Genomic DNA, 13,534 nt, shown 5'->3' with positions numbered 1-13,534 from the left:
AGATTGAGAAAACTTTACAAAAATTGTACTACTTGAAAGTTATGACCAACAAGTATTTCAAGGGAATTAATGAAAAAAAAAAAAATCAAATGAAGGTGGCCTAGCTGTATCAGGTCTAAAATTATATTATAAAGCAGCAGTTACCAAAACCATTTGGTATTGGCTAAGAAATAGATTAGTTGTAGTGGAATAGGTTAGGTTCAAAGGACAAAACAGTCAATAACTTTAATACACTAGTGTCTGACAAACCCAAAGACCCCAGATTTTGGGATAAGAACTCACTGTCTGACAAAAATTGCTGGGAAAATTGGAAATTAGTATGGCAGAAATTAGGCATTGACCCACACTTAACACCGTACACCAAGATAAGATCAAAATGGGTTCATGACCTAGGCATAAAGAAGGAGATTATAAATAAATTGGAAGAGCATAGGATAGTTTACCTCTCAGACCTGTGGAAGAGGAAGGAATTTATGACCAAAGAACTAGAGATCATTATTGATCACAAAATAGAAATTTTTGATTATATCAAATTGAAAAGTTTTGTACAAACAAAACTAATGCAGACAAGATTAGAAGGGAAGCAATAAACTGGGAAAACATTTTTACAATCAAAGGTTCTGATAAAGGCCTCATTTCCAAAATATATAGAGAATTGACTCTAATTTATAAGAAATCAAGCCATTCTCCAATTGATAAATGGTCAAAGGATATGAATAGACAATTCTCAGACAAAGAAATTGAAACTATTATTAGCCATATTTCCAAAATATATAGAGAATTGACTCTAATTTATAAGAAATCAAGCCATTCTCCAATTGATAAATGGTCAAAGGATATGAATAGACAATTCTCAGACAAAGAAATTGAAACTATTATTAGCCATATGAAAAGATGCTACAAGTCATTATTAATCAGAGAAATGCAAATTAAGACAACACTGAGATACCACTACAAACCTCTCAGATTGGCTAGGACGACAGGAAAAGATAGTGCTGAATGTTGGAGGGATGTGGGAAAACTGGAATGTAATGGGCTGAGGTTTGAGTTGATGCACTGAGGTACCAAATACATGAGGCTAAATAGTAATTGGGCTATAGCCCAATTACTCTATTAATATACATGATTGGATAAAGAATGGTCCCTGCCCACTCTCCATGCAAGTCCTGATGTGTTGTAGAGGAAATGACGATTTTGGTGGGTGGAGGCAGAGAGACACAGGAAGAGAAGCTGGGGGAGATTGGGCCTGGATTCCATACTCCTAGCTGCTGGTCGTGTGGCTGCGAGTCTAGCTAGCTTCTTGACTCAGCTGTACACATTGCTATCGTCGATTCTCTTCCACTTGCAATCCTTCTTCACTGAGAATAAAGATAGACGATTTTCCCCTAACCTGAATTCCTGACTCCTGCTGATTTAAAAATACACGATCTTCACACTGGAACACTGATACATTGTTGGTGGAATTGTGAATGCATCCAACCATTCTGGAGAGCAATTTGAAACTATGCTTAAAAAGTTATCAAACTGTGCATACCCTTTCATCCAGTAATGTTACTACTGGGCTTATATCCCAAAGAGATCTTAAAGAAGGGAAAGGGACCTGTATGTGCATGAATGTTTGTGGCAGCCCTCTTTGTAATGGCCAGAAACTAGAAACTGAGTGGATGCCCATCAAGTGGAGAATGGCTGAATAAATTGTGGTATATGAATGCTATGGAACATTATTGTTCTGTAAGAAATCAACAGGATGATTTCAGAAAGGCCTATAGAGACTTACATGAAATGATGCTGAGTGAAATGAGCAGGACCAGGAGGATCATTATATACTTCAACAACAATACTATATGATGATCAATTCTGATGGACCTGGCCATCTTCAGCAATGACATGAACCAAATCAATTCCAATGGAGCAGTAATGAACTGAACCAGCTATACCCAGCGAAAGAACTCTAGGGAGATGATTAAGAACCATTACATAGAATTCCCAATCCCTCTATTTTTGTTTGCCTGCATTTTTTATTTCCTTCACAGGCTAATTGTATATTTCAAAGTCTGATTCTTTTTGTACAGCAAAATAACGGTTTGATCATGTATACTTATTGTGTATTTAATTCATACTTTAACATACTTAGCATGTATTGGTCGGTCATCCTGTCATTTAGGGGAGGGGGTGGGGGGAAGGAGAGGAAAAATTGGAATGAAAGATTTGGCAATTGTCAATGTTGTAAAATTACCCAGGCATATAACTTGTAAATAAAAAGCTATTAAAATTTTTTTTTAAAAGTTATGACCAAAAAAAGAACCTTAATACAGTAATAAAAGAAATAGTTAAAGAAAATTGTCTTGAAGTGACAGAGAGGGGAAAAGAAAAAAGAAAAAAAAAAATCCAATGATCACCACCTGAAAAAGATCCTACATCATAAAGGGACATCACTGTTAAACTTTCAAATTCTCAGATCAGAGAGAAAATTTTATAAACAGCCACAATAACCACAAGACTTATATATGTCAGAACTACAAAGACCTATCAGCAACTATAATAAACGACTGAGAATAGTATATATTAAAACAAGCAAAAGAACTAGGGTTGTGGCCAAAATCATCCAGCAAAATTAAGTAAAATATTGAATTTTTAAAAAACACCCTTGAACGAACAGTCAGATTTTTAGGATTTTGTTGCAACTAGATGGAGAGTAAATAGCACATCAGCCCTTTAGTCAAGAAGACTGAGTTCCAATGTAACCTCAGACCCTTAACACTTAACAGTTACTAGACTGTGCAACTCTGGGCAAGGCAAGTCATTTAATTCCAAGTGACTCTCAAAATAACAAAACAAAACAAAAATTTGACATAAGAGTCAATATCAAAGACTATTTTCAAGAAACTCAATAAGGACAAACTGTTTATGTTTAATACATGGAAATGTAAACTATATGTCTAATATTGTCATCAATAATTTAGTAGTATAAAAGAAAGTGGAATATATGATTTTAAAAAACAAACTATGTAGGAAAAAGTAAAAACAGCAATAATGGTATACAAATAAGATGTAAGAGCAAAAACTGACAAGTTTTTGGCAGAAGAGGGCTGGTAGTTCTGAAATCCTATTCACATTAGGAATGGGTTAAAGAGGATACACACACACCACACACCACACACACACACACACACACACACACACACATGTAACTCCCAAAATCTATAAAGAAGTAAGAGGGGGAGAGAATAGGATAAGGGAGAGTATAGAAAAGTTGTGTAGATTAACAAGAATGGGATAAAATACACAGATTAATGGGAAAGGAATAAAGAAAGAAGGAAAAAGTAGGGGAGAAGATACAGGAGCGATAGTTGGGCTAGAGAGAAAAGTAAAAGCTGGCTATAATATACCAAGTAGAAGAGTTAGCTGGGATAGAGTACTAGAGATCGTATGAGTGGCAGGAGAGAACTATAGTCAGAAATATTTCTATGCTTAACTGTAACCCACGTGGGGAAGGTGGGAAGGCAGGGAAGAAAAAGGAAAAAAAGAATAAAGTAAAAAATGTATAGCAGGGAACAAAAGAAAACTAACAAGGAAACAAAGAAAAGAGGACAGTTCTGAATAGTTTTACTATTATATATGCTTTCTTGAAAAGGAAATTTATATTTATGTATTTTGAATCCTTACTTATATGCAACATGACCATTTTTTTCTTTTTCTGTTTTTTTTATTTAAATTTTAAATAAAAGAAAGGAAAATATTTTTTTTTTAAATGGGAGAAAAGACTGTGGAGATAGCTATTGTAATTATATTGTAGTTTAATTATAAAGGACAGAAAAAACATAGGAACAGAAAGGTCAAGTGTGGTTTTTTTCAGGATAGGGGAGATACCGGCATATTTTGCGGGTAATTTAGGGAATGAGCTATTAGAGGAGAGACTCAAAACAAGTGGGAATAAAAGTGCAAATGACAAAAGCAATCTATTCAAAGAGACAGAATGGGATTACCTGAATAAGTAAAAAGGTTAGTCCTGCCAAGGAGTAAAGTCACTTTATCCATGTGATACAGGAAAAGCTAGCTTCAGACTTATGATTCTTTCTTTCCTAGTCTAGCATATATCTACTTTGCAATACTATCCTTTAAGAAATATAAATTCTTTTTTTTAATCTAAAGCCTTTTTAAAAAACTGATTAATAGTAACAACTACACTTGAAAAGATCAGTGTTTTCCAAGTTTAATCATTCTATGATATATAAATCCCCAAATTGGCTTGTATAGCATAGAACTTGAAGATACTCTACCCAATAATCAAATTGTTGAATATAGGAATTATAAGATCATAAGTTTAGAAGTGGAAAAGGACATTAAAAGATCACTTATTCTAACCTTGTCCTTTTACAGATTAGGAAATGAGGCCACAAGAAGTTGTCCAAGGTCACAAAGGCAAGAATAACTAGAATTAAAACTCATTTCCTCTGACTTCAATTCAAATTCAATACTCTTTCTACTGGATCCCCACTATTGATGGTACAGGCCAAGTGGCTTTGTTTAAAAAAAAAAAAAAAAAAATACATCTTATAATAAGAAGGCAAAAGAAAGTCCAGAAGAGATAAGGAAAATGAGAGGAAAGGTTTCCAAAGAGCAGAGGCCAGAGGTCTTGAAAAAACCTGGTTTGTTGCAGCACACCAACAAACTCTTCCTGAGGCATTAATCTGTGCTGACACACTGCGGGAAGAAGTGTTCTTCATTCCCTTTAAAAATTTCAATTCTTACTCTTCCATTGCAGAAATCGTAAGTTATTACATAAACTTAGAAAAGATATTTAAGTCATCATCTTAAAAACAGATAAATAGCTTGGTTCATTTATACACATGTACACATGTACATGTGTGTATACATATATACATATATATATACATATATATCTATCTCTATACACACACACACACACACATATACTGTAATCAAGTATATACTTACTCATTACAAACTTCCCATGTTTCCTTAAGCAATAAATCAGGGTGTAACAATCTCCTAACACAGAAAGAGCTAATTTTTCATAAACAATAAAATATATGCTTTAAGGTATTTATCTGTATAGCAGAGTGAGAAATCTTAAAAAAAAATATTTAAATCCCTCAAATAATACATCATTTCACTTTTTACAAAAATGGAATATACCAAAAAAAAAAATTTCAGATCAATCTTACTGAGAGCATTCTGTAGTCTTTCCTTTATTCTGATAATCCATTATACATTGAATAAGATGGTTATTTTCATCCAACATCTGAAATAAAATTTGAAAAAGTTTGTCATAAACTTGAACATTAGATAAAAGTATTATAAGATCAAAAACCTACAACATTAATTTTTTTTAAAGAGTGTGAAGGACACATGATTAAAAACCCCCAAAAAACTTCATATATCATCATAAAATCATCATATAAAAATGTAAAGGAAGAAACAGCAACCTTAAAATTCTTAAGTACTCTTACTCCAACATCTTGCTAATTTTTAGTCTCGTTTAATAAGGATAGTTTATGTAGCTTTCTAAAAAAGAAATTAAATTTCTTATCTAAATTATGTACTCAACTAGAGTTTTAAAATGAAAATGTTTACATAAAATTTATGAAAATGGATTTTTTTATGCAAACAATAATTGCTTTTGAATGAACTTCTAATTCCCAGAACAGAAAGCTTTTCCTAGTGAGGTAATTATAACACTTAAGTTGTGAAAGTGATGTGCCCAGTCAGTACTCCAGAGGCTAAACTTTAAACCAGAACTTCCTAAGTCAAGTCAGGCTCTCTCCATCTCACCACAGCACTTAGCAAAGGCTAACACTTTTTAAGTGAGAATTTTATAAAGCACTTTACATATAAATCTCATTGCATCTTTTTAACGAACTAAGAGGCAATGAGGTACTACTAGTGGCCAACAGGTGGTTATTACAAAGACCTAATTCAAGCTTTGCCCCAGCCTGAGCCAGTTATGTAACCTCTCTGTGACCCAACTCTCTAAGCAGGTAAGGTACAGGAGCACAGCTGCAGACTTGCACTGATAAAGGGAGTTTTCCTCACTGGAAATTCCCTGTATCATTTCAATCCTGTATCAATCAATCACTATCTGGACCAAAAACAAAGCCACAGAATTACCCTGCAAAGTAGATAATGTAGGTTCCCTTATCTAAAGTACTTTGCACCATTTTCAATGACAGATCCAGACCAAAAACAAAGCTTAAAAATTCTATTTACTTGACACCCAGAGGGTTTATTGTTTCTACAAATGATAGAATATGTTTTAAGTCAATTATTTGTATAGCAGAGTGAGAAGTCCCAAAGTAGATATACTACAGAAATTTTTATCCCCATTTTCCAAATGAGGAAAATCAGAGAAACTGAATATTCTACTTGGCCACAGGGTTCACAAGATAGTGTCAAAAGAGGGACTTGAATGAAAAACCTCTCTGCCTTTAAGACCATGGTCTTTTCCATTATACAGCATTGCCTTGCTATCAAAGATTTGTAAAAAACACACGATATGATCATCTGTTTAATTAACTGGTGGCTTTTTACTATTTGAGAAAGAAATAGGATAAGTTTAAGTTATCACTGTCTCCTCCACTAGATCTAAATTATGGCACAAAGCCTAGAAGGGAATAATGAAAGTTCCTTTCTTTTAAATTTAACTATATCTCTAAGTAAAAGTTAATTCTGGAATGTTCTGACTGAATTAAAGACTTGATACAATAAAACAGTAAACACATTAAAAAACAGTTAAAACAAAAGGTATGAAAAATTAATACTACTGAGGCAGCTAGATGGCGCAGTGGATAGAGCACCAGCCCTGACATCAGGAGGATCTGAGTTCAAATCTCATCTCAGACACTTAACATTTCCTAGCTGTGTTTTTTTAACCCCAATTGCCTCAGCAAAAAAATAAATAAAATAAAATAAAAAAAAAAATCAATACTACCTCCTCTCAGGCAAGTTAATACCATACAAAACATTCCTGATTTTAACACTTTAAAAGTAATGTAACTTAATAAATATAACCAGTCACATTCAACTTAATCATTAAGCTGATTAATTAAATCATTTAAGTACTAGTGATATAGAATATTGTTGGAGAAGCAGGGGGAAGTAACAGTGATATCAAAAAGTATTTATCAATTACATTAATGTTAAATAGGCAGCTTGTCAATGTAAATAGAATGCTAAGCAGGAAAATTTGGGATGAACTCCACACCTCTGACATCAACTAACTGTATGATCATAGAAAACCCTCTTTCTTCATCCAGACTTAAAACTTATCTCACAGTGGTTTTGGGAGGTTCCAAAGAGATACTATTCACTAAAGTATTTGATGAACTTCAAAACCTTAAAGTCATTAACTCAGATTTATTTATTAAGTCACAGATGGATTTCCAGGATGTATCTGAAATGGAATCATTAGCACATACCTCAAAAGCCTGTTTCCCTGCCTCCAGCATCTTCAAATCTATATATCAAGGACTTATTATTTTAGTGGACAATTCAGATCACTATTCCAACAAACACTGCTTACTAAGTAAAGTCCAAATTCCCTAATCTAATATTTGAAGTTCTCTACAAGCCTCTATAAGGCTTTCTAGTCTTAGCTCATATTTTTTCAATCACTAAATCCATAGCAAACTTTCAGTACAATCTTCCCACAACACACAAACCACTACTTACATCCTAATAAACTCTTAATTATGAAATCCTGCTCTACCTATCAAGATTCAATTAAAAAACTCCTTTTAACCAATCTTCTTTTAAATTCTCTTACAATTTTCTTTATCACTTATCGCATTCTAAAATTTGGGTACATGTCGTAAGAAATGAAAGAATAAACACCTAAATTTGTACAAACCACTAAGATATAAATACAAAATGGGAGACCATTCCTGCTGTCAAAGAGACCATATTCTAATGGTGGAAACAAGACACACAAGAGGGTTCTGCTTCCAAGTCCAACGGAAAAGCCCAGTGATTCTTAAAGACTGCAGCATCTTTTTTATCGCCGGTTCCATTGATATTTTGTGTGATGTTGAACCACTTAACAGAACCTAACAACAGTGGGATTGATAACTTTATCTGGGTCTCAGTATCTGTGATTACTGAAGTATTGGCTTCAGCACCTATGGAGGCAATTCCAGGTCTCATTTCCATAGGGGTCAAATCCCAAAATGATAGCTCCTGGGCCTGTGATAAAAGCTGCACTCTTGGGCTTACCTGTTTCAAAAGCATTCAGTAATGAGTAGCTGATATTGGTAATGTCGAGTAAGGTCAGAGCCTTCTCCTCAGCGATTATTCCCCCACCCAATGGATAAAGCACTGGGCTTGGAAATCAGTAAGACTTTTTTAATGAGTTAAAATCTTGCCTCAGAAATTTGCTGTGTGATCTGTGCAAGTCTCTTCTTAACCCTGTTTGCCTCAATTTCCTCATCTGTAAAATGAGTTGGAGAAGAAAATGGCAAACTTCACTTAAGTATCTTTACCAAGAAAATCCCAAATGGGGTAACAGTAAGAAACAAACTGAACAATAACAGTAACTGGGGAATAAGGCTGGTGTCTGGGAGCACTGCTAATTCCAGGGGTCTTAAATTCAGAGTGCTAGGCTTTCTCCCTCCAAGTCTGAGGAGAAGTGATAAAATAGGTGGTCAGTGGCATAAGTAATTCGACCTGCTTGGCACATGCTGCCTCTGATCCCACCTTTAGAATGTCTTACTGCTGTAATGATAGATGGCAAGGACAGCTAGCCCAACTGCCAAAGTAGTTGTCCCCTGAAAGATGCCCAAGAAAACTAGGCTTGAAGCAAGATCATTGATAAGAGTTGTCATTTATATAAAGCTTTTAAGGTTTGCCAAGGACTTTATAAATATTATTTCATTTGATTCTCACAACAATCCTAAAAAGTAGCTGCTATTATTATCCCAATTTTTACAGAAAAGGAAACTGAGGTAGGCAGAGATTTATGGCTTGCCCAGGGTTACACAATTAATATCTAAAGTTCAAATTGAGTTCAGGTCTTCCTGATTCCTGATTCCACGCTTTATCAACTGTATCACCTAAATGTTCCAGTGCCTCATTTGTGGCACCTAGTCATTGGTGGTAATGGCAGTGTCAAAAACAGCCCATTTCTTTAGCAAATTACTCCCCACGACCAGGGAGGGCTAAGCTCCACTCCATCTGCTGCTCAGCCTGGCCTCAACACAACAGAACAAGAATCTTTACCCAAGCAAAGCTTACCGATTATCACCAAAGTAACTCAAGCCCTGACCAACACCACCTCCCCCTAGTCTCCTCTCCCTTCTGACTGGAGAGCTAGAGGGCAGAGTACCAAACTTCTCCCAATGCCTGCCTGCCTTTCCAAAGCACAGAAATTGGGACTTTTTGATTCACTCCATTCTGCATCTTCTATCTGCCTCGTTTCAATTCCACACAAGTTGCCCCAACATCAGATATCCCCTGGCTTTTGCTGCACCCCCACTCTCCTATTTCCCTTTTGTATATTGTCTCCTCCCATTAGATTTTAAACTTGAGACTTTTTTTTTTAATTATAAACCCAGTGCTTAACAGTGCCCTGCATATAATAAGCACTTAATGTTTATTGGATTAAACTGAGGGTCACTGCCATCCCAAAATCTATCCAATCATGATAGTTGGTCAGGGATTGGTGGTGTTATTAATAAGGAAGGCAGATCCCTTTTTCAAATGGAATGTTCCCTTCAATGACTATGGGGAGTAGGCTGGTGTTCTGAAAGACCCTATTATTCCTGCAGTTTGGGGGTTCAAGGTCCTGGGTTGATTTTATCATGGTCTAACAGGTGGTGGTTAAAATGGTGGCAAAGATTTAACATTTAGCTCTACTAGATTGTTAAGTGTTTGCTAACAGAAGGCTGCTCAATGCAGGTTAAATCATTTGTATTGAGATTTTTAAAAAACTCAAGAAATAATTTAGAACACTACCTGCCTTTAAAAAGAGCCATATCTATATGATCTCTGGAAGATGGAAAACTCTAGGCTCTTTTTAAAGACTCCAAATGATGGAGATTGAGAATACCTTAGTCATGCACTCCAGAACTTAACAATTTTCACTGTTTTTATCTTTATTTATTGAGGTGTGGGAGGGAAGTCTAATGTGGTATAGGATTATTATTTATACTCTTGGTTACCTAAGGAAACTGAGAGGGTAAGGGACTTTCTCACAGTTATCCACCTATTTTTTGTCAGAGGCAAACCTTGAATTCAACCTACCTCTAAGAATTAAACAATACCTTTTATCTTTATTATTTATATCATAAATATTTCACAGAGTTTAAACCCATCTGCTTACATTCTGTAGGCAGTAGAAATGGAGTCTACCATCTCTTTTCAAGGGTCAGGTTATCCTGTCTTTAGATTTTATCAATATCCTGACCCCATTTACATTATATAAAACCTGAATGAACTTGGGTAAGCTACTCACTTCCCACAGACTCAGCTTTTTCTCAGATCTGCCTTTCCTACCAGCCAGATGGCACAGTAGATAGTGCTCAGTGAGTCAGGAAAACTGGCCTCATTTACTTGCTGTACGACCTTAAAGCAAATCACTTAATCTTGTCTGCCTCAGTTTCCTTACCTATAAAATGGAGAAAAATATGGCAAACCACACCAGTATTTTTCTCAAGGAAACCTCACAAAGAGTCACAAGGATCACAGAGTCAGATGTAACTGAACCAGAACAAAGAATATGGTTAAGGAAATTCACTTTTCAGGGTCTTAATTTATTCATCTTAAAAATTAGAAGGTTGTATTAGGAACTAGGCAGTAAACCAGGTACCAACCAGGTAGTAAAGTTACATTCTGCTCTAAGTGTATCAACCCATTTTGTTTTCTTTTTTTAATTGAGGTGAACGTGTGTGGTCGAACTAGATCAGCTTTCTAAAATTCTAGTTTTCAGCTAACATTCCACTTTCTATAGAAAGTTTTTCCTGATTCCCCCTTAATTTTATTGCCTTCCTTTTGTTGATTATTTTCCACTATAGTGGTTTGCATGTTGTCTCCTTCAGTAGACTATGAGCTCCTTAAGAGCAGAGACTGTCTTTTTACCTTTCTTTGTATTTATGTGTATTTAACATGTCCAGTTCATAGTGGATGCTTAATAAATATGCTCACTATAATGACTACAAATCCTAGGAACCAGGAGGGACAGGAGGAGGGGAAAGTAAGAAGTACTTAGTAAGTACTTATAAGTACTTACTAAGTAAGAAGTACAGAGTAAGAAAGTAAGAACAAAAGGAATTAGAAAAGAGGTAAGAATGCTTGACTCACAATAAGAAAAAGTTGGGCTCATGCTAACTCTTAACATTTACTGCCTGGTGACTCTCTAAACTTCTCTAAATGTCAATTTACTCACCTATTGGCAAAAATAAAGATAACAAGACCTACACTTAACAGGATTTTTGTAGAATTAAGATATAATGCATACGAAGGGCTCTGAAAAATTTAAAACCTATTTTAAAATGTAACATGTTTTTAAAAATGTGGTTCGCTTTTGTTTTTAAACAGACGAGGAACCTAAAGCTCCAAAAGATTTAGTGACCTGACAAAGTTATAAAAAGTGGCCCAGCCAGGATCCACAGCAGAGTTCACCCACTCCAAATGCTTGTATATTTGTTATATTCAAATCTAAAATCTCCCTAATTATGTTCTAAAATATAAAAGTTACATGATCACTGCGCAGGCGTGAAATTCAAAAAAATAAAAACCAAGGTAACTTTAAACCCATAAAGGAACATTAATTTGATGTTTGTTTTTAAGGCAGTTAACATATGTCAACAATATTTATTGAGAAACCAATTCTGCCGTGGCAGTGACTTGGGGACGTCTGGAGCTGCCTTTTTAACTTAAAAAAAGAGAAGGAAAAAAATCGCGGAAGGTCTGACCAGCAACAAGAATCACTTAGGAACTTTAAGTTTTTAGAAGTTCCAAAACTACGCTCCCCAGGGTGCGGATGCTGCTGCTCGCTCTTCAAGGCCAATGAGGGAGCGAGGACAACGTGAGGGTGCGAGACCTGCAGATCCCGGACCCCACGGCAGCCACCATTCACCCCCACAAGCGGATGGGAGAGGAAAGGGGGGCGAGAAGGGACCCTCCGTCCCGCTCCCCGCCCGGGATACTGGTCCCTCGCTCTCGCAGCTCCCGGGGGCTCCAGGACCCCGGGGCGGAGAAGACGGAGGGGAAGCGGGAGGCGCTCCCCCGTTCCCCCGCTCCCCCGCTCCCCACCCCCCTCCGCGCGCCCGCGCCGCACAGAGCCTGCGCCGCACGGAGCCTGCGCGACGGGGAGGGGGCGGGGCGTCACAAAAGTAACTCCAGAAGCGACATGTGGGGGGCGCGAGGGCCACGAACTCCCGAGAGACTTGCCCACACCCCCACACACACCCGCAGCCCACCCCTCCGCCTCGAGCTGCCCTTCGGCAGCCCGGGGATCGCGTGCCCGCCGCCTCCCCCCCTCCCCGCGGCTCCCTCACAAACCAGCCGCCGCCCCATCCCCAGAGAGATCAGGCAGCTCTTCACGGGGTTTTGTGCGTGTTAGTAAAGTAACTGAGAGCGCGGAAGAAAGTCCGACGCAGGAAGAGGTGTTGCCTCCTCCCCTTCCAGCACCCGCTAGGCCCCAGCCCGCGGCTCTGTTTTCCCCCTCGCCCCGCGCGCGCGCACAAACACAGCCGCTTCCCAGTCAGGCCCGCCCCCACCCGGGGGAGAAGGGTGCCTTTTCCCTTTCCCCTCCAGCCCGACTCCCCGCAGTGCAGCTCTACCTTCTGAATAGCCGCGGGGGTGATTTCTCCCTTGCCCCGCTGCCTCGGAGCTGCGAATGCCACCGACATATCGGCCTCTCGCAGCCGTCACCGAATCCAGCAAGTCCCGGGCGCCCCGGGGTGAAGAGAAAACTGGGGGAGAGAAGCCTGCCTCTCGGGTGGAACCACCAGGAGACAACGAGGGGGGAGGTACCGCGTTGGGGCGGGAGCGCCGCAGCAAATTGCGACCAGCCAGGGCCCTTCTCTCACTCTCCAGACGAACCCGCCCACTCCCACTCCCAGAGCAACTCTAGGTGGGGATAAGGCTGCGCTTCGTAATCTCGTCGTCATCGAGACTCCCCGGAGCGGTCCTCCTTCCCCCGCGCTCCCCCACACACACACCAAGTCATAATGGTACAGTCCTGCTATTGCCCTCCCTACGCTCCAGCGATTCAGGAAATGGTCGGGCGCCTATTTAGAGCCGGGGGGAGGTCGAAGCTGCCCCTGTCACAGGAAATGAAAGAGGCCGAAAGCGACCCGCCCCTCCCACCCCCGCGCCATCCTCTTCTCGCATCGGCCGGAGCATCCTTTCTAGCCGCTTCCCTCTGCCGCGTGTCTGACAATTGATGATTTAATTAATTTAATTAATTTCCAGATTCAAACCCACCCACCTCCTCTCGGGTTTACAAGTTGTGTCCTAGTTTCCCTGCCCTGCTGAGCAGGGCGGGAAAAGCACTGGGGGTGGCGGGCGCGCGACG

The 13,534-nt window shown here is 38.5% G+C and overlaps 1 protein-coding gene across 3 annotated transcripts in view; it reads right to left on the bottom strand.

Moving 5' to 3' along the window:
* The window catches only part of SS18 (SS18 subunit of BAF chromatin remodeling complex), a 95,975-nt gene extending 83,022 nt beyond the window's left edge, over window positions 1-12,953 (bottom strand). For all 3 annotated transcript variants that reach the window (XM_031946497.1, XM_031946498.1, XM_031946499.1), the window contains exons 1-2: window positions 12,798-12,953; window positions 5,190-5,266 (exon numbers count right to left, since the gene is read on the bottom strand). In XM_031946497.1, the coding sequence (XP_031802357.1) occupies window positions 5,190-5,266; window positions 12,798-12,866 (146 nt within the window). In that variant the 5' untranslated portion in view covers window positions 12,867-12,953. The remainder of the gene's footprint in view (window positions 1-5,189; window positions 5,267-12,797) is intronic.
* Window positions 12,954-13,534: the final 581 nt, after the last annotated feature.

This window comes from Sarcophilus harrisii, chromosome 1 (genome assembly GCF_902635505.1).
Source record: "Sarcophilus harrisii chromosome 1, mSarHar1.11, whole genome shotgun sequence".
NCBI lineage: Eukaryota > Metazoa > Chordata > Mammalia > Dasyuromorphia > Dasyuridae > Sarcophilus > Sarcophilus harrisii.
Note: the sequence above shows the minus strand (reverse complement) of the source record. Positions and strands in the feature narration are given on the sequence as shown.